General features: G+C 38.4%; 1 protein-coding gene and 1 non-coding gene across 4 annotated transcripts in view; one reads left to right on the forward strand and one right to left on the reverse strand.

Moving 5' to 3' along the window:
- Window positions 1-22,430, forward strand: part of UBE2U (ubiquitin conjugating enzyme E2 U) — a 78,589-nt gene that overhangs the window by 16,640 nt on the left and 39,519 nt on the right. For all 3 annotated transcript variants that reach the window (XM_069593617.1, XM_069593610.1, XM_069593626.1), the window contains 2 exons: window positions 2,880-3,000; window positions 17,716-17,764. In XM_069593617.1, coding sequence (XP_069449718.1) covers window positions 2,883-3,000; window positions 17,716-17,764 — 167 coding nt within the window. In that variant the 5' untranslated portion in view covers window positions 2,880-2,882. The remainder of the gene's footprint in view (window positions 1-2,879; window positions 3,001-17,715; window positions 17,765-22,430) is intronic.
- Window positions 14,953-15,059, reverse strand: LOC138431350 (U6 spliceosomal RNA). The gene has a single exon (XR_011253621.1). It is a non-coding gene; the product is annotated as a U6 spliceosomal RNA (small nuclear RNA).

The following is a 22,430-nucleotide window of genomic DNA, read 5'->3' on the forward strand; positions in this document are numbered from 1 at the left end:
TGCTTTATTGACTACGCCAAAGCCTTTGACTGTGTGGATTACAACAAACTGTGGAAAATTCTTAAAGAGATGGGAATACCAGATCACCTTACCTGCTTCCTGAGAAATCTGTATTCAGGTCAGGAAGCAACAGTTAGAACCGGACATGGAACAACAGACTGGTTCTAGATAGGGAAAGGAGTATGACAAGGTTGTATATTGTCACCCTGCTTATTTAAATATATAGAGTGTATCATGTGAAATGCTGAATGAATGAAGCGAATGAATGAATGGATAGATGAAGCATACTGAAGATTACAGGGAGAAAGATCTATAAGTTCATACAGATGACACCACCCTTATGGCAGAAAACAAAGAGAAACTAAAGAGCCTCTTGATGAAAGTGAAAGAGGAGAATGAGAAAGCTGGTTTAAAACTCAACATTCAGAAAACTAAGATTATGGCATCCGGTCCCATCACTTCATGGCAAACAGATGAAACAGTGGAAACAGTGACAGACTTTATTTTTAGGGACTCCAAAATCACTGAAGATGGTGACTGCAACCATGAAATTAAAAGATGCTTGCTCCTTGGAAGAAAAGCTATGACCAACCTAGATAGCATATTAAAAAGCAGAGGCATTACTTTGCCAACAAAGGTCCATCTAGTCAAAGCTATGGTTTTTCCAGTAGTCATGTATGTATGTGAGAGTTGGACTATAAAGAAAGCTGAATGCTTAAGAATTGATGCTTTTGAACTGTGGTGTTGGAGAAGATTCTTGAGAGTCCCTTGGACAGCAAGGAGATCCAACCAGTCTATCCTAAAGGAAATTAGTCCTGAATATTCACTGGAAAGACTGATGCTGAAGCTGAAACTCCAATGCTTTGGCCACGTGATGTGAAGAACTGACTTATTTGAAAAGACCCTGATACTGGGAAAGATTGAAGGCAAGAGGAGAAGAGGACGACAGAGGATGAGATGGTTGGATGGCATCACCGACTCAATGGATATGAGTTTGAGCAAATTCTGGGAGTTGGTGATGGACAGGGAAACCTGGCGTGCTGCAGTCCATGGGGTCGCAAAGAGCTGGACACAACTGAGTGACTGAACTGAACTAACTGAACAGAAACCTGAACTGTGAGACACATTCTTCCCAGAACCTCTGATAAGAGCCCAGCCAGCAGATACCTTAATTTCAGTCTTGTGCAATCTTGAGAAGAGAAGCCAGTACAACCAACCCCAGCTTCCTACCTGTAGAAATTTGAGAGAATAAATTTGTGTTGATTTAGATGCTAAATTTGTGGCAATTTGTTACAGCAGTGGTAGAAAACTACAGTTGTTCAGTCGCTAAGTCATGTCCCTTTGTGACCCCATGGACTGCAGCATTCACACTTCCGTGACCTTCACTATCTCCAAGAGTTTGCTCAAACTCATGTCGACTGAGTCAGTGATGTCATCCAACCATCTTATCCTCTGCTACCCTCTTCTCCTTTTGCCTTCAGTCTTTCTCAGCATCAGGGTCTTTTCCAATGAGTCGGCTCTTCACATCAGGTGGCCAAAGTATTAGAGCTTCAGTTTCAGCATCAGTCCTTCTAATGAATATTTAGGGTTGATTTCCTTTAGGATTGACTGGTTTGATCTCCTTGCAGCCCAAAGGACTCTCAAGAGTCTTCCCTAGCACCACAATTCAAAAACATCAGTTCAGTGCTCGGCCTTTTTTATGGTCTGACTCTCATATCTGCACATGACTACTGAAAAAACCATAGCTTTGACTATGTGGACCTTTGTTGGCAAAGTGATGTCTTTGCTTTTTAATATGCTCCCTAGGTTTGTCACAGCTTTTCTTCCAAGGAGCAAGCATCTTTTAATTTCATGGCTACAGTCACGGCAGTAATTTGGGAGTCCAGGAAAATAAAATCCGTTACTGATTCTACTTTTTCCCCTTCTATTTGCCATGAAGGATGGGACCATGAGTGTCTTGAGAGAAAGGACACTGTCTCATTTGTCTTTGTCTCCAGGTGGACACATTGTAGGCATTTAATAAATGCTTCTTGAATGTTGTATGTACTGGTCTGTCTTTTTGCCTTAAGAAAAAAGCCACTTTAAAAATTCTATGTTCTATATGTTTTCCTATAGTTATGCTTTCTAATCCAGTGCTAGAAAATCCAGTGAATTTGAAACCAGCCTATATACTGATGAAAGATTAAACTCTGTACATGCCATGATCTTAATTTTTTGGATGTTGAGAAAATCTTGTTTTTGTTGTTCAGCCTCTAAGTCATGTCTGACACTTTCCAACCCCATGGACTGTAGCACGCCAGGCCTCCCTGTCTCTAACTATCTCCTGGAGTTTGCCTAAATTCATGTCCATTGAGTTGGGTGATGCCATCCAAACATCTCATCTTCTGTCACCCTCTTCTCTTTCTCCCTTTAGTCTTTCTCAGCAGAGAAAACTACTAGTGATACCAAATTAAGCATTCAGTGACCTGTGGGGATATTGAATTGCATGCAAGCTTTTAATACATGTGTTTGTTTATTCATGATCTAAATATGATCTCATGTTATAATTATTTTTTAATGAAATGTTTCAGTGTTTCCTAATGTTTAGTTCCCTTTACACATAAATCAATTTAAAGTTATGTGATAGGAAGGAATAATTTCAAGGAGGAACTTGTAACTTGCTTTGATCCTAATGTTTGGCTCATGAATGTACAGTATAAAACCAAGATAGATCATGAGTGTCTTGATAATAAGGACCATGTCTCATTTGTCTTTGCCTCCAGGTGGACACATTGTAGGCATTTATAAATGCTTCTTGAATGTTGTATGTACTGGTTTGTCTTTTTGCCCTAAGAAAAAAGCTACTTTAAAAATTCTATGTTTTATATGTTTTCCTATAGGTTATGCTTTCTAATCCAGTGCTAGAAAATCCAGTGAATTTGGAAGCAGCCCATATACTGATGAAAGATGAAACTCTGTACAGACTAATAATTCTACGACTTTTCCACCGGCCGTTACCATGTAAGAAGTGACTACTTATTGTTATTTGCCAGTTATTAATGATTCATAGCAAGTAAATGATGTAGCAAGTAACTTGCATACAACAATATTTTCTGCATCCATTTTCAGTAATGAAATCATACTAAGATCTCTCCTGTCATACCTGTGTCAAATCCATCTGTGTAATCCTTTCTTTTTCTAATTGAAGTATAATTCACTTACAACGTTGTATTGGTTTCAGGTGTACAGCAAAATGAGTCAGTTATACATACTTATTTATCTATTTTATATATGTGTTTTTTCAGATTCTTTTCTCTTATAGGTTATTATAAAATATTGAGTTTAATTCCCTGTGCTGTACAGTAGGTCCCTATAGATTATATATTTTATGTATAGTAGAGTATATATGTTCATTCCAAACTCCTAATTTACCCCTGCTTTCCTCTTTGGTAACCACAAGTTTGTTTTCTATGTCTGTAGGTCTATTGCTATATTGTATATAGGTTCATTTCCATCATTTTTTTAGATTCCGCATATAAGCAGTTTCATATTTGTCTTTCTCCATTTGGTTTAGTGTGATCCTTTTTTTTTAATTATCAAAAGTTATAAGCTTAGTATCTTTAAATGTCATGGTCATATGGACAAATGGGGCCCATGTCATAAAGATATGACATCAATTTTTAACTCTCTGATCTATAGTAGCTATTTCTCAGACTTCACCCTCAGTAACCACCAGATCTTACTAATCTGAGACTCCTTTCTCCTTGGTTAGGAAAACTGTCAGCATTTTTTTTCCAGAGAGGTCCCCTTCTAGGTTTTCCTTCAAAGAATCCATGTGGCAATGACTGAGGCTTTGCAATCTTTCTGTTGTGTTGACCAGTGTTTTTCTGATACCCTTGGTCATTTCACTCTCTTCTTACCCACAACCCTTTCATAACTCTTAACTCCATCACCTCCATAGCTCCTTTGCTTTCTCTACAATGAGAATAGTAAAGCTATTGGCTCCTCTTGCCCAGAGGGGTTAGCCACAGGTGAGGATTGGGCCCCTGGTGACATAGCGTTTTCCTTTACAATCTGCCTTTCCTTTCAGCGGTACCCAACAGCATCACACAGTAACTGGCATTGTTACCTCCCCAATCAGCAGGCTGTGCTGCTCAGGCTCACTCTTCCAAACTGATCTCTCTTGTGTTTTTTCTCTTCACTAGATGTCCATGGTCTCTTCTTCTTTCCCCTTCTGGGACCTGCCAGTTCATTAAATGTGTACAGTTTGCGATGAAGTTCAAGTGCTTTTCCGCAGAGCATCTGAATCTGGGCAGTATTGATCAGGCATCTTTTTCAGTATCTTCAAATATGTCATGATTGTCACAGAGTTCTTCAGAATTCTCTTGACAATTTTAAGGCTGGTGTGTCCACAGAGGAATGGTACTTCTTCAAGCTGATCATATTTCTGACCAACCAGAATCTGTAGCATTCCCTTGCTGTATCCTCTCCACTCAGGAAATGTTTGTGGAATGAGCAAATGAACAATACATATCCCTTAATCTTCCATCAAGCCCTACAGTACTATCCTTGCACAAGAATATTCTATACAAAGCTATATCCATATTCTGGTGAATGGTAATTTAAGAACCGGTTGTAGAGAATTTTCATGATAAATGATTCTGTGCATTAGATTTTGGTTTTAGATCCTGAAAGAGAAGGATGAGAAGAAACTGGAAGACAAGGTGGCCCTTTCTTTTCTTCTTTTCTCTCAGCTCAATGTCACCCTTCATTCCTTTCAGTCCTCCAGCTTTGCCATCAACCCAGACAGGAAAGCTGTCCAGGTTGCCAAATCACCGAACAAATGAGCGACAAAACAAATAGTGCTTTGGCAGGTTTTCACTGTTTGCTTTATGTGTGTTGGTGAAATATGTGGAAATCCAAGACAGTGAATAGTTCTCAGCTTTCCTGCCCTCTCAGCAGGACTGGAGGAGTACCTTTAGTGCCAGGAAGAAAATTATTTTCTGCAGCTTCGTAGGGAAAGACTGCTGTAATGAAGCAGAAGCAGCTGCTATGGTGGAAAATAAAGTGCAAAAAACCATGTTCACTCTAAATTAGATGGTCGTATAGTACCATGTGGATTTCTGTGGAAAACAACATCCAGTGAGAATTAATTACCTATAATGACTTGGGCTTCCCTGGTAGCTCAGCTGGTAAAAATCTGCCTGCGATGCAGGAGACCCTGGTTCAATTCCTGGGTCGGGAAGATCCACTGGAGAAGGGATAGTCTACCCACTCCAGCATTCTTGGACTTCCCTGATGGCTCAGCTGGTAAAGAATCTGCCTGCAGTGCAGGAGACCTGGGTTTGATCCCTGGGTTGGGAAGATCCCCTGGAGAAGGGAACAGCTACCCACTCCAGTATTCTGGCCTGGAGAATTCAGTGGACTGTATAGACCATGGGGTCACAAAGATTCAGACACAACTGAGCCACTTTCACTTTAATGACTTGAAAAAAGATCTGATTACTGCTAGAATCAGATCTCATATTCATTTAATGTATTAATAAAGAGGTCTAGAAAGTACATAGAAGAAATTATTATCCCATTCTCAGGTAACACAGAACTGGAGTAGATAATTAATTACATACATGAGAAACTCAAGAGGCAGCTAACTGTATCATCTCTGTAGGCATTAATTTTAGGCTACAACAATATTGTCAATGCCCAGTAGCAGTGTCTGGCCATAGGTATTGAATAAACATTTGTAGATTGAATGAATAAAAAACACATAAACTTGGATCCTGATTTTACTTCATAGTTTACAGAGTGCTTTCACATGCATTTATCTGCCTGATCCTCAGCCTCTTCCTCAGTGAGGAAGCTGAGGATCAAGGTAAAAGGATTAGCCCAAGGCCACACGGAGCTAAGCTACAAGGCCAGAGAGCCAACCTGGATATTCCCATTGCCCCTCCAATGGGATAATGCAATGCAAACCTCCAATTTAATGCAATGAGCATAAAGTCATCCATTTGGGATCAAAGAATTAAATTTCCAAGTACAGAAGAGAAGAGACCTGACTTCATGGCAGAACATTAGTCTATGAAAAACTATCAGAAAACTCTTTGAACAGAAGCCTGATGTGAATAATAATTAATTAATAATAATAATAATTTACCAAGCATGTGTAAGATGATAGCTTTCCTGACTCTGGTTTGTTGTGCCCTCCAAGCATGCTCAACTTGGAGCCTCACATTTCCTGTGCTGAAGAAACTGTACACTTAGCTAACAGAAGGAAAGCTAAAAGGCAGTTGTAAAATCTGTTTTCAAATATCTGAAGGGATTGCCTATAGAAAAGGGAAATTTCTTCTCCATTGTTCCAGGATACTAATATCAGACTAATATTGAAGCTACAAGTCAGTCATATCTTCCCCAGAACTGGTAGGTTGTAGTCACTGATGTCCACGGTATACAGGCTTCACCCTATTTTGTGTCAGAACATACCTTGAATACACCAGGAACTTTTTTTTTTTCTCTCATAATCAGTGGTCTGGAATTAATTTTGTTATCCTAAGCCTAAGACTCCCATTTGGTATGTAGACATGCCAGTGCCTCTCATTCCCCAGAGTTTGCCTACCATCTGCTGTGTGCCTGAAGAGCTAGGTCTTTGCCTTGGTGGATTGACAAGAATGCACAAGCTGTGAGCTCAAACCCAACTTTTGGAGATCCCAATGACCTTCCCATGTCTCGGCAGCCTCTTCTTGTGGCCTGGACTCTGACCCCCTTACTTATAGTTTGGTGCTCACACATACCAAACTGCCTGGAGCAGTCCTGGGGTAATCATGTTGAGTTCTCCCTTCACTCCCTTCATTCCAGTTTGGGCAATCAGTTACAGTCAGTTAGGTTAGCTAATCTTCCTAGATGTTGCATTTGCAGCATCCCTCAGGGGAAAGTCCATCCAGCAGGTCCCAGCCGACCAAACACAAGGAAAGATTTTCTAACCATTCAAGTCACTTACGAATGGGCAAGACAGTGTTGACAGGTGGTAATCTCCCTATCACCAAAGGTATGCTTTCATAGCTTTCGTTCATTTGGCAGAGCTTAATGACTTGATTTTCAGGGATGTTGTCAAAGAATATTTTGCCCAGTGTCAGGAGTTGGACAAGGGGATTTTTCAAGTGCCTCCCAAGTTATATTTCAGTGTGTTTATGGAAACTTGGAGGTCTGGAAGAAGACAATGTATAAAATAACTGTGTTGCCTCCTAGATTCTGAGTAAATTAGAGACTTTCTAATTTGTTACAAAGGGATTTCATATATAGTGGTCCCCCCTTATCTACCATTTCACTTTCCATTTTTAGCCATCTAAAAGTATTAAATGGAAAATTCCATAAGTAAATGATTCATGAGTTTTCAATTGTGCATTGTTCTGAGTAGCATGATGAAATCTCTTGCCATCCAGCTTCATCCTGCCCAGCGTGTGAATGATCATCTCTTTGTTCAGTATCTCTCACCCGTTAGTCACTTAGTAGCCATCTGTGTTATCAAATGAACTGTCTGATATCTGAGGTATCTTAGTGCTTCTGATCAAGTGACCCTTACTTAATCATGACCCCAAAGCACAAGAGTAGTGCTGCTGGCCATTCACACATGTCAAGAGAAGCCATAAAGTGCTTGCTTCCTTTAAGTGAAAGTTCTTGACTTAGTAAGAAAAAAATCTCATATCTGAGGTTGCTACGATTTACAGTAAGAACAAATCTTCTATCCATGAAATTGTGAAGGAGAAAGAAATCCATGCTAATTTTGCTGTCATACCTCAAAGTGTAAAAGATATGGCCACAAAGCATAAGTGCTTAGTTAAGATGGAAACAAGATATTAAATTTGTCCAAGGTATTTTGAGAGAGAAAGAGACCACATTCACATAACTTTTCTTGTAGTATGTTGTTACAATTGTTCCATCTTATTATTAATTATTCTTGTTAACCTCTTACTGTGCCTGTTACAAATTAAACTTCATCATAAGTATGTATGTATCGGGAAAAAAACATAGTATAATGTATACAGGGTTTCATACTGTCCATGTTTTTAAGCACCACTGGGAGCCTTGGAGGGTATCTCCTGCTAATAATGAGGAACTGCTGTAAGCTCATACATCTTATCTTTTTTTTTTCGCTTTGTCGCAGTGGATTTTTATTTCTGTGTGGTAATATGGTCAAATTGTTTTTTTTAGCATGTTTATTTTGATATTTAAAGCATGCATGCATGCATACTCAGTCACTCAGTTGTGTCCGATTCTTTACAACCCTGTGGGGTATAACCCACCAGACTTCTCTGTTCATGGGATTTCCCAGGCAAGAATACTGAAGTGGGTAGCTATTTGCTCCTCCAGGGGAGGAGATCTTCCCAACCCAGGGATCAAACCGGCATCTCCTGTGTCTCCTGCGTTGGCAGATGAATTCTTTACCACTGAGCCACCTGGGAAGCCCTATTCAAAGCATAGAGTTCATATAATTTTAAAAAATCTTTGGTTGAAATAAAATGTATAAGAATATAAAAATAAATAATCGTAGCCAAACCTAAGGTAATAATTTTTCTCTTAGCTAGGTATACTCCTTTCAGTTCAGTTCAGTTCAGTTGTTCATTTGCTCAGTCTTGTCCGACTCTTTGCGATCCCATGAATCACAGCACGCCAGGCCTCCCTGTCCATCACCAACTCCTGGAGTTCACTCAGACTCACGTCCATGGAGTCGGTGATGCCATCCAGCCATCATATCCTCTTGCTTTAGCTTTTGTTAAAGGAGAGTCATTCTACTAAGTTTCAGATGCTATCTGAATAAACTATAATTACTGACAGCCAAAATATAAGAATAGAGAAGAATTATAGAAATATTAGGGAGATTATACTACTAATTCACATTATGAAGTACTTTATTTTATTTTTTCTCAATGAAACATTGTTTTTATTTATTTTTTAATATAAATTTGTTTACTTTAATTGGAGGCTAATTACAATAGTGTATTGGTTTTGCCATACATCAAAATGAATCTGCCACAGGTGTACACGTGTTCCCCATCCTGAACCCCCCTTCCACTTCCCTCTGCATACTGTCCCTCTGGAACATCCCAGTGCACCAGCCCCAAGCATCCTGTATCATGCACTGAACCTGGACTGGCGATTTGTTTCATATATGATATTATACATGTTTCAATGCCATTCTCCCAAATCATCCCACCCTCTCCCTCTCCCACAGAGTCCAAAAGACTGTTCTATACATCTGTGTCTCTTTTGCTGTCTCGTGTACAGGGTTATCGTTACCATCTTTCTAAATTCCATATATACATGTTAGCATAGTGTATTGGTGTTTTTCTTTCTGGCTTACTTCACTCTGTAAAATAGGCTCCAGTTTCATCCACCTCATTAGAACCGATTCAAATGTATTCTTTTTAATGGCTGAGTAATACTCCATTGTGTATATGTACCACAGCTTTCTTATCCATTCATCTGTTGATGGACATCTAGGTTGCTTCCATGTCCTGGCTATTACAAACAGTGCTGCGATGTACATTGGGGTACATGTGTCTCTTTCAATTCTGGTTTCCTCGGTGTGTATGTCCAGTAGTGGAATGGCTGGGTCATAAGGCAGTTCAATTTCCAGTTTTTTAAGGAGTCTCCACACTGTTCTCCATAGTGGCTATACTAGTTTGCATTCCCACCAACAGTATAAGAGGGTTCCCTTTTCTCCACACCCTCTCCAGCATTTATTGCCTGTAGACTTTTGGATAGCAGCCATTGTGACTGGCATGAAATGGTACCTCATTGTGGTTCTGATTTGCATTTCTCTGATAATGAGTGATGTTAGGCATCTTTTCATGTGTTTTTTATCCATCTGTATGTCTTCTTTGGAGAAATGTCTATTTAGTTCTTTGGCCCCTTTTTTGATTGGGTCATTTATTTTTCTGGAATTGAGCTGCAGGAGTTGCTTGTATATTTTTGAGATTAGTTCTTTGTCAGTTGCTTCATTTGCTATTATTTTCTCCCATTCTGAAGGCTGTCTTTTCACCTTGCTTATAGTTTCCTTTGTTGTGCAGAAGCTTTTAATTTTAATTAGGTCCCATTTGTTTATTTTTGCTTTTATTTCCAGAATTCTGGGAGGTGGGTCATAGAGGATCCTGCTGTGATTTATGCCAGAGAGTGTTTTGCCTATGTTCTTCTCTAGAAGTTTTATAGTTTCTGGTCTTACGTTTAGATCTTTAATCCATTTTGAGTTTATTTTTGTGTATGGTGTTAGAAAGTGTTCTAGTTTCATTCTTTTACAAGTGGTTGACCAATTTTCCCAGCACCACTTGTTAAAGAGATTGTCTTTTCACCATTGTATATTCTTGCCTCCTTTGTCAAAGATAAGGTGTCCATAGGTGTGTGGATTTATCTCTGGGCTTTCTATTTTGTTCCATTGATCTGTATTTCTGTCTTTGTGCTAGTACCATACTGTCTTGATGACTGTGGCTTTGTAGTAGAGCCTGAAGTCAGGCAGGTTGATTCCTCCAATTCCATTCTTCTTTCTCAAGATTGCTTTGGCTATTCGAGGTTTTTTGTATTTCCATACAAATTGTGAAATTATTTGTTCTAGCTCTGTGAAAAATACCATTGGTAGCTTGATAGGGATTGCATTGAATCTATAGAATGCTTTGGGTAATATACTCACTTTCACTATATTGTTTCTTCTGATCCATGAACATGGTATATTTCTCCATCTATTAGTGTCCTCTTTGATTTCTTTCACCAGTGGTTTATAGTTTTCTATATATAGGTCTCTAGTTTCTTTCATTTCAGTTCAGTCGCTCAGTCTTATCTGACTCTTTGTGACCCCATGAACGCAGTGCGCCAGGCCTCCCTGTCCATCACCAACTCCTGGAGTTCACTCAGACTCACGTCCATCGAGTCTGTGATGCCATCCAGCCATCTCATCCTCGGTCGTCCCCTTCTCCTCCTGCCCCCAATCCCTCCCAGCATCAGAGTCTTTTCCAATGAGTCAACTCTTCACATGAGGTGGCCAAAGTGCTGGAGTTTCAGCTTCAGCATCATTCCCTCCAAAGAAAACCCAGGGCTGATCTCCTTGCAGTCCAAGGGACTCTCAAGAGTCTTCTCCAACACCACACTTCAAAAGCATCAATTCTTCGGTGCTCAGCCTTCTTCACAGTCCAACTCTCACATCCATATATGACCACAGGAAAAACCATAGCCTTGACTAGGCGGACCTTAGTCGGCAAAGTAATGTCTCTGCTTTTGAATTTGTAGGTAGATATATTCCTAAGTATTTTATTCTTTTTGTTGCAATGGTGAATGGAATTGTTTCCTTAATTTCTCTATTTTCTCATTATTAGTGTATAGGAATGCAAGGGATTTCTGTGTGTTGATTTTATATCCTGAAACTTTACTATATTCATTGATTAGCTCTAGTAATTTTCTGGTGGAGTCTTTAGGGTTTTCTATGTAGAGGATCATGTCATCTGCAAACAGTGAGAGATTTACTTCTTCTTTTCCAACTTGGATTCCTTTTATTTCTTTTTCTGCTCTGATTGCTGTGGCCAAAACTTCCAAAACTATGTTGGATAGTAGTGGTGAAAGTCGACACCCTTGTCTTGTTCCTAACTTTCGGGGAAATGCTTTCAATTTTTCACCATTGAGGATAATGTTTGCTGTGGGTTTGCCATATATAGCTTTTATTATGTTGAGGTATGTTCCTTCTCTTCCTGCTTTCTGGAGAGTTTTTATCATAAATGGATGTTGAATTTTGTCAAAGGCCTTCTCTGCATCTATTGAGATAATCATAAGGCTTTTATTTTTCAATTTGTTAATGTGGTGTATTACATTGATTTGCAAATATTGAAGAATCCTTGCATCCCTGGGATAAAGCCCACTTGGTCATGGTGTATGATCTTTTTAATGTGTTGTTGGATTTTGATTGCTAGAATTTTGTTAAGGATTTTTGCATCTAAGTTCATCAGTGATATTGGCCTGTAGTTTTCTTTTCTTGTGGCATCTTTGTCAGGTTTTGGTATTAGGGTGATGGTGGCCTCATAGAATGAGTTTGGAAGTTTACCTTCCTCTGCAATTTTCTGGAAGAGTTTGAGTAGGATAGGTGTTAGCTCTTCTCTAAATTTTTGGTAGAATTCAGCTGTGAAGCTGTCTGGACCTGGGCTTTTGTTTGCTGGAAGATTTCTGATTACAGTTTCAATTTCTGTGCTTGTGATGGGTCTGTTAAGATTTTCTGTTTCTTCCTGGTTCAGTTTTAGAAAGTTGTACTTTTCTACGAATTTGTCAATTTCTTCCAAGTTGTCCATTTTATTGGCATATAATTGCTGATAGTAGTCTCTTATGATCCTTTGTATTTCTGTGTTGTCTGTTGTGATCTCTCCATTTTCATTTCTAACTTTATTGATTTGATTTTTCTCCCTTTGTTTCTTGATGAGTCTAGCTAATGGTTTGTGAATTTTATTTATCCTTTCAAAGAACCAGCTTTTGGCTTTGTTGGGTTTTGCTATGGTCTCTTTTGTGTTTTTTTTGCATTTATTTCCGCCCTAATTTTTAAGATTTCTTTCCTTCTACTAATCCTGGGGTTCTTCATTTCTACCTTTTCTAGTTGCTTTAAGTGTAGAGTTAGGTTATTTATTTGACTTTTTTCTTGTTTCTTGAGGTGTGCCTGTATTGCTATGAACCTTCCCCTTAGCACTGCTTTTACAGTGTCCCACAGGTTTGGGGTTGTGTTTTCATTTTCATTCATTTCTATGCATATTTTGTCTCTTTTTTGATTTCTTCTGTGATTTGTTGGTTATTCAGCAGTGTCTTGTTCAGCCTCCATATGTTGAAATTTTTTATAGTTTTTCTCCTGTAATTGAGATCTAATCTTACTGCATTGTGGTCAGAAAAGATGCTTGGAATGATTTCAATTTTTTTTGTATTTACCAAGGCTAGATTTATGGCCCAGGATGTGATCTGTCCTGGAGAAGTTTCCGTGTTCGCTTGAGAAAAACATGAAATTCATTGTTTTGGTGTGAAATGGCCTTATAGATATCAATTAGGTCTAACTGGTCTATTGTATTATTTAAAGTTTGTGTTTCCTTGTTAATTTTCTGTTTAGTTGATCTATCCATAGGTGTGAGTGGGATATTAAAGTCTCCCACTATTATTGTGTTATTGTTAATTTTCCCTTTCATATTGTTAGCATTTGTCTTATATATTGCGGTGCTCCTATATTGGGTGCATATATATTTATAGTTGTTATATCTTCTTCTTGGATTGATCCTTTGATCATTATGTAGTGTCCTTCTTTGTCTCTTTTCACAGCCTTTGTTTTAATGTCTATTTTATCTGATATGAGTATTGCTACTCCTGCTTTCTTTTGGTCTCTATTTGCATGGAATATCTTTTTCCAGCCCTTCACTTTCAGTCTGTATGTGTCCCCTGTTTTGAGGTGGGTCTCTTGTAGACAACATATATAGGGGTCTTATTTTTGTATCCATTCAGCCAGTCTTTGTCTTTTGGTTGGGGCATTCAACCCATTTACATTTAAGGTAATTATTGATAAGTATGATTCCATTGCCATTTACTTTATTGTTTTAGGTTCGAGTTTATACACCCTTTTTGTGTTTCCTGTCTAGAGAAGATCCTTTAGCATTTGTTGGAGAGCTGGTTTGGTGGTGCTGAATTCTCTCAGCTTTTGCTTGTCTGTAAAGCTTTTGATTTCTCCTTCATATTTGAATGAGATCCTTGCTGGGTACAGTAATCTGGGCTGTAGGTTATTTTCTTTCATCACTTTAGGTATGTCCTGCCATTCCCTCCTGGCCTGAAGAGTTTCTTTTGAAAGATCAGCTGTTATCCTTATGGGAATCCCCTTGTGTGTCATTTGTTGTTTTTCTCTTGTTGCTTTTAATATTTGTTCTTTGTGTTTGATCTTTGTTAATTTGATTAATATGTGTCTTGGGGCATTTTGCCTTGGGTTTATCCTGTTTGGGACTCTGGGTTTCTTTTACTTGGGTGATTATTTCCTTCCCCATTTTAGGGAAGTTTTCAACTATTATCTCCTCAAGTATTTTCTCATGGTCTTTCTTTTTGTCTTCTTCTTCTGGGACTCCTGTAATTCGAATGTTGGGGTGTTTAACGTTGTCCTGGAGGTCTCTGAGATTGTCCTCATTTCTTTTAATTCGTTTTTCTTTTTTCCTCTCTGATTCATTTATTTCTACCATTCTATCTTCTACTTCACTAATCCTATCTTCTGCCTCTGTTATTCTGCTGTTTGTTCCCTCCAGAGTGTTTTTGATCTCATTTATTGCATTATTCATTATATACTGACTCTTTTTAATTTCTTCTAGGTCCTTGTTAAACCTTTCTTGCATCTTCTCAATCCGTGTGTCCAGGCTATTTATCTGTGATTCCATTTTGATTTCAAGATTTTGGATCATTTTCACTATCATTATTTGGAATTTTTTATCAGGTAGATTCCCTATCTCTTCCTCTTTTGTTTGATTTGGTGGGCATTTATCCTGTTCCTTTACCTGCTGGGTATTCCTCTGCCTCTTCATCCTGTTTATATTGCTGTGTTTGGGGTGGCCTTTCTGTATTTTGGCAGTTTGTGGAGTTTTCTTTATTGTGGAGTTTCCTCACTGTGGGTGGGGTTGTACGGGTGGCTTGTCAAGGTTTCCTGGTTAGGGAAGCTTGTGTTGGTGTTCTGGTGGGTGGAGCTGGATTTCTTCTCTCTTGAGTGCAATAACGTGTCTAATAATGAGTTATGAGATGTCAATGGATTTGGAAAGACTTTGGGCAGCCTGTATATTGAAGCTCAGGGCTGTGTTCCTGTGTTGCTGGAGAATTTGCATGGTATGTGTTCCTCTGGAACTTGTTGGCCCTTGGGCAGTGCTTGGTTTCAGTGTAGGTATGGAGGCGTTTGATGAGCTCCTGTCGATTAATGTACCCTGGAGTCAGGAGTTCTCTGGTGTTCTCAAAAATAAGGAATGCTTCACAAAATTGCATGTCATCCTTGCGCAGGGGCCATGCCAATCTTCTCTGAATCATTCCAATTTTAGTATATGTGCTGCCAAAGAGAGCACTATGTAGTACTTAAAAAAAAAAATTGTGCAAATACATCCCATTCTGCTTACAGTGAGGAAGATGTGATAAGCATTTGATTCTTCTTCAGTTAACTTCTCCATTTGTTCACTGTTCTTTTTAAAGTCCTCATTACAATAGAACAGGTTTTAAAGAAACTTGTTTCTACAGCTGAAGCAGATGATGTCTCAGAATTTCAGGTGTTTTTTTTCTTCAAAGGGAGTATTGGTGGCTGAGTATTCCTAGAAGAATTCCATTTCCTCTGGAAAAATATTCTTTCTGAATATCAGGAAGAAGGAATTTGGTCCATAGGATAACTTACTAATTAAGGAACATGAGCTTTAGTACCATCGTTCAACCATAATTTTGTTGTTGATGATTACAGTATTATCACAGATAGATCTGATATCTACAGGTGTCAGGCAGTGTAAAAATTCTGACATTAACAGGGATAGCGTATGTGGATCTGTTTGCTGGGGTTACAAACCTCGTTTTTCCTGTTTGTACTTCATTGCACCAGATAGTCTAATAACTTTTAAGCCAAGTTTTAAAGCAGTTTTACTAAAGATCTTAAGTATCTATTTTCTGTCAAAGAAGTATTTGTTCATAGCTTTAAAGGACAAATAATCCAAATCAGTTTTTAAGGAAATACAGTTTTTAAGGATTTATAAGCCCCACCATCCATAACTAAAAGGTGCCCCCACCCCCCACAAGGTACCAACAGCTTTCAACACATTTAGCTGTTTCTTTTGGAATTACCAGTGTATTTCTAAGTGAATTCCATACTAAAATTCTAGGATTTTCAGTTTAGATATGACTCATGGGCCTCTTCTGAAAGATAAAGATTGAAATTTTATGGTGCCATTTCCACTCACATTTTCTCTCCCCCATTCTCCTAGTATCATTCATTTATGTTCATATGACTTAGTAAATATTTTTCACAGATGAGCCCTGACTGACTTTTATTTTCATGGACAAATGGCCTGTATTTTTATTCCCTTGGTTTTGTTTTTTGGATTTATTTTGGTTTGTGTTTTGGAAGAATATCTACCATTTATTCTTCCCCCAAACTTTCTGACAAAACTGCGAAGAACAGTTTTGGTATTCAGTTTGGTTTTCCCCCTGGGAAACACCTTTGCTGAGGCACTCATTCATCCTCCTCTTCCAGTTCTGAACTGGCAGTTCTCTCACAGGAATCCTGGGAAGACCTTTCTGCCCACCTATTGAATGGGAGCTCTTGCGTGATCTTGCCTTTTCCTCCTGGTTGGTTTGCTCCTTCATTTTGTTGAAACACTTCTGCCAGGAGCTTCCTAGTACAGGAGCACTAAACCTTTCATTACTTTACATGCCTAACAGTGTATTCACTCCACTCTCATATGTTCATAATTTGGTTACACTTTAGTTTGAAAATAGTTTTCTTTCAGAATTGTAAAGACTACTTTCCAGTATTACCCTTAAGAAGTCTGCTTACATTCAGATGTCTGCTTCTCCACATGTGATTTATTTTCAGTGGAAGCTTTTAAAATCTTCTCTTTATTCCCAGTGGTCTGAAATTTCTTGATAATACTTCTTGATATAATTACATTTTTTTCCCTCCTCATTCATCATGTAGAGCATTTCATAGGCTTTTTGAATCTTGAACTCTAATTCTTTAGTTTTGGACTTCCAGAAAAGTATGTTTCTCGTATCCTATTTTCTTCCTGTTCTCGTTGTTATCATTCACAATAAGGACTTTACTCAATTATCTACCCATCTTTAACTGTGCATCTGTATGATACATGAAAATCATTCACTGAATGATGAATGAAATGATGAATGACAATCATTCATTGAAAAGACTGGAAATTTTGGATACAGACTAGACTCGCTGATGGTTTTGTTTCATTATAGGATTATTCACTGAGGATCTGACCTTACCATTAGCTAGGCTTAACTGTTTATTCTGAGATGAATCCTCCAGTCATATGCCTGAAGAGAGAAAGGTTAACTACTTACACTCTAGGAACCGGACAAGGAGAGAGAGTAAGGAATATTGCTTATTCAATATGATCTATTTGATTTATTCTCTGTCATCAGTCCCTTACCATATTCTTATTCTACTGTCCCCTGAATCTCTCTGGGTCAGTCTCTCCAGAATAAGGTATCTTCCCTCCTGCCTAGGCAGCAGTGGTCGTCTGGTTGCATAGGATGAAGGCTATGTCTTTGGTATCTACACTATACATTTCACCTTTCAGAGGTATCTAGTACCTCCAATTCCTAAGTTGTTTCTCAAGCTCTGAAGGGTAAATCTGCTTGCTTTTTATTGGCCTTCTCTCATCATGTCATTAGGTTTCAAATTTCTATGACCTGTTAAGATGGTTACCACTTGACATCTGCTTTCTATCTTGAACATTTTTCTTGCCATCTTTCTTTTGCTCTTCTTGAGGTTTTACACCTTTATTTTTTCCCCCAACCCCATGGACTGTAGCCTGCCAGGTTCCTCTGTCCATGGGTATACTCCAGGCAAGAATACTGGAGTGGGTTGCGATTTCCTTCTCCAAACACCTTATTTTTATTCCTTTCTTACCATCTTATTAGGGCTTTGGAAAGAATGCACATAGGGCCATATATTCAGTCTTCCTTAAGTAAACCAGAATCTTTTCATATTTTTCTTTATAGCAAAAGATGATGGTTCTGAGTCACCAAAAGAGCAAGATAAACTTAACAGGTAAGTTTTCCTTTACACAGTTCTATGCCAATTTATACACTAAAAGAACTATTGACTTAAATTGTATTTTCATTTTTTGACTTAGAAAAATGATTTCATTTAAATATATCTTCCCTTCCAATACCTTTTAAAAATGATTTTTTTCAAGAAGAATGTGAAAATCTTGAGTTCTTTCTAGACTATTTCATTAAAATTGAATGTAGCTATATTAGTTGCCTAGACTTTTTTTAATATAAATTTATTTATTTTAATTGGAGGTTAATTACTTTATAATATTGTGTTGGTTTTGCCATACATCAGCATGAATCCACCACAGGTGTACATGTGTTCCCCATCCTGAACCCCCCTCCCACCTCCCTCCCCATACCATCCCTCTGGGTCATCCCAGTGCACCAGCCCCAAGCATCCTGTATCCTGCATTGTTCCTGAACTGGCAGTTCATTTCATATATGATATTATACATGTTTCAATGCCATTCTCCCAAATCATCCCACCCTCTCCCTCTCCCACAGAGTCCAGCAGACTGTTCTATAGTTGCCTAGTCTTTTATTTTTTATTTCTGAAAAGGAAAAACAAGACCATTGTCTACATTATAGCCCGACCATTATATATCATAAAAATCCAAGCAGTTTAGGGAAAGAATAAGTCTTGGAGCAAAATGGTGAGAGTTAGGTTGCAGCCATTGTACCCTTGGGAGACCACCTGAGAGTGTGACCTTGAACACTTGGACAGGTGTAGGTTCTGCAGCTTTTAGGTTCTCTAACATTTGCCATCAGCCTTATTTTAATAGTCAATCAGACTGTTTCTACATAGAAAATAGCCAATTTACTACTGCTGAAATAATACTTATTCTGTCTTGGTTTTATACTGTACATGCTCCAAAACAAGGATCCTCTTAGTGGATTAATAATAGTAAAATGTTCCCAAAAGACTGAAATCAAAAGGAACACTCAGATCTGGACTCTGTCCCAGAACGTGAGACAATGTTATACCAAGGGGCTCTCTGCCTGGAAGTGTTAGAACCTCAGAATGAGAAGACCCAGAGCAACTGATAAAATGGTTAATTGGAACATGACAGCAAGAGCATTGGCCTTGTCTGTCCCCCAGCACTGAGATGAAGCCCAGCCAGTAGCAATGGTGGCATTTGTCTCAGGCAGGAGCAGGAAGAAGGGGAGACCCTGTTACAGGGAGGAAACTTTGGCCCTTTGGTTCTTTGGGGCGCTGAGTCCCTCATCAGACAGGCAGCAGGGTAACCAGACAGCACCATGAGGATCCAGCACTGATCATAGGACTATAAAATCTGGAGCCTGGAAGAAAGAGTTCACTAGAACTGTGTTCAGAAATGACTCAAGAACCATGGTGAGATCAACTTGCATTTGTTATTTTCTTGGAAAATCAAGATTCATGACATTGAAAGGGAAAAAAAGAAGTGAAAAGTTGGGAGAGAATAATGTCTTATACCTATAAGTACCTACAGTGAGATTCTAGGCAGAGGGAATAGCTAGGGTATTGACTAATTGAGTATTGGATGTGAGCAAGGTGTGTTGGAGGGCTTCCTAGGTGGCTCAAGTGGTAAAGAATCTGCCTGACAATGCAGGAGGTGCAGGAGGCACCAGTTCGATCTGGGTCAGGAAGATCCCCTGAGGAGGAAATGGCAACCCGTTCGAGTAGTAGTCTTGCCTAAAGAATCCTATGGACAGAGGAGCCTGGTGGGCTATAGTCCATGGGGTTGCCAAAGTTGGTCGGAACTGAGCATGCACACAGATGTGTTAGAGGATCAGAAAGAAGCCCACTGCAGTTGGAACACAGCAAGAGGGAAGAAGAGATGGGTAGGGGTGGAGTAAGAGATGTAGACAGGGCTTTATAAACTAGGTAAGGAATTTGCGTTTTATTAATCTTGCAGTGGGAATTGGGACACAACTGGACAGCTTTTAAGAAGAGAAAGGTGTAATCAGATTTACATTTTAAAAGGACCACTTTAACTGCCTCCTGGGGGACCAACTGTGAAGGATCTAAGGTGGAAACAAAAAGAATTATTTGGTTACTTTAGTAGACCAGGGGAAAGACGCGTGGTTTGGGCTAGGGCTAAGGGGGTAAATGTGGAGTGGGAGATAAGTGGATGAAATGGCTGGATTCAAGGCTTTAGCTTGACCTTTTTGGGGCAAGAGAAAAAGTGGAATCAAGGATTAGTAATAGATTGTGATTTGAACTGGATGGGTACCACAGTGACATATTAAGATGGGGGAGATTGGAAGATCACACTACTGGCTTAAACTAACAATCCCAGTTATTGATGAAGCTGTGATTGTACTGTAGTGCTCTTATGTCGCTATGCCTATTGACTGCCCACAGCCAGTTCAGAACACAGTTTAGCAGTTTCTTGTCATGTCTAAGGTTCACCTGCCCTCTAACCCACTCCTAAGTATTTACCTAAAAGAAATAAAAGTATATATTAACAAAAGGCTTGTACAGAAATGTTCATAGCAGATTATTTGTAATATCCCAAACTGAAAACAACTAAAATTTCCATCAGTAGTCAATATTGTATATTCAGCAGTTGCATATATAAATAAATTATGTTGTATTTATAAACTGAATACTCTCAGCAATAAAATTGTTGATACATGCAACAACATGGAATAGGAATATAGGCATTATGTTGAGGGGAAAAAAAAAACTCAGTAATAAAAGAGTACATGCTGTAGAGTTCAATTTGTATGAAGTCTAGGACAGGCAAAACTCATCTATGGTGATAGAGAACTGGATCAGTGATAACCCAAAGTGTCAAGGGAGCTTAACCGGGAAGGGGCAGTCGGGAGCTTTCAGGACTAGTGAAAACATTCTGTAACTTGTTTGGGCTTATGGTTATGCAGGGGCATGCTTTTATAAAAACTCATCAATCTGTGCTCTTAACACTTGTACATTTTATTGAATGTCAATTATACTTTAACAAGGCTAATTTTAAAGGTATTCGACTAACTTTACAACTCTACTAAATCTAAAGTTACTTCAAATAAAATCTTTTTTAAAAAGGCATTCAAACTCTTCCAGTAAATAGAGACAGTGAATATGTCACCAAACTTCGAAACTCTGATTCTAAAATCAGAATTCATTACAAGAAAGGAAAATTATAGGTCAGTAGTCTCATAAACCTGAAATGTATAAATCCTAACCAAAATATTAGCAAATTAAACCCACTGATATATAAAGAAGGGATAGTACATGATGACTAAGTGAGCTTTGTTTCAGGAAAGCCAGATTGGTTTAAAATTTGAAAATCAATCCATGTAACTCAGTTAGCCAAATAAAAGAAAAATAAAAACATAGAATTATCTGTCTTAATCTAGAAAAATCATTAATACTCATTCATGATAAAAATTCTCACTAAACTAGGAATAGAAGAGACTTTCCTTATTTCAATAAAGGGAATCTACAGAAATCAAACCAGTTAATCCTAAGGGAAATCAGTCCTGAATGTTCATTGGAAGGACTGATGCCGAAGCTGAAGCTTCAATACTTTGGCCACCTGATGCAAAGAACTGACTCATTGGAAAAGACCCTGATGCTTTGAAGATTGAAGGCAGGAGGAGAAGGGGATGACAGAGGACGACAGTTGGATGGCATCTCCAACTCGATGGACGTGAGTTTGAGTAAGCACCAGGAGTTGGTGATGGACTGGGAAGCCTGGTGTGCTGCAGTCCATGAGGTCACAAAGTGTTGCACATGACTGAGTGACTGAACTGAATTGAACAGAAATCTAACAGCTAACCTCACACTTAAATGTGAAATGTTTAATCCTTTTCTCCTGAGTTTAGGAGCAAGGCAAATATCCACATTATTACTGTTTCTATCTAACACTGTACTGAAGTCCTAGCCAATGCAATGAGGGAAGAAAAACAAAAGTTATAAAATTTGGAAAGAATACAGTAAACCATTTGTATTCACAGATAATACAATTACATACATATTGAAATCCAAAATAATATACAAACTTGAAAGTTTGAAAATTAGTAAGTAAATCTAGCAAGGATCTTAGCTAGAAGATGAATATTAAAAAATTAACTATTTTTATCAACATAAAAATGAAACTTTAAAAATACCATTACAACAGCATCAAAATGTAACAAAAGATGAGTAAGACATTTATACTGAAAATCACAAAATATATATGGGAGGATTTTTTTCCATACCTAAAGAAATAGAGATATACAATGTTTACCACTTAGAAAAGACTCAATATTGTTACAGTATCAATTCTTCCCAAATTGTAGATTCAGTTCACTCTCAGTCAAAATCTCAGCAGCCTTATTTCTTTTTTTTCTGGCAATTGATAAGGTGGTCTAAAATGTATCTAGAAATGCAAAAGGTTTAAAATAACAAGGCAGTCTTGAAGAAGAACAAAGAGGATCAACAGTCTCAGAGACCAGGACACACTAGTAAGCTAGAATAAACTGTACTATTATTGGAGCTATTTAGGTCAGATTCCTCTTATCACTGAGGTCCTGATTTAGAGCCGGGGTAAGATCCAGTCCCCACATCAGACCACAGGGCATGTGGGAGAAGAATGGGAGAAGAATGGAACAGCTATTGGGAAGGCAACCACAATATCCAGTGTGACAACCTTCATGTATGTATTATTTTTATTGGACCTGAATCGTAATGAGTA

Source organism: Ovis canadensis, chromosome 1 (genome assembly GCF_042477335.2).
Source record: "Ovis canadensis isolate MfBH-ARS-UI-01 breed Bighorn chromosome 1, ARS-UI_OviCan_v2, whole genome shotgun sequence".
NCBI classification, from domain to species: domain Eukaryota; kingdom Metazoa; phylum Chordata; class Mammalia; order Artiodactyla; family Bovidae; genus Ovis; species Ovis canadensis.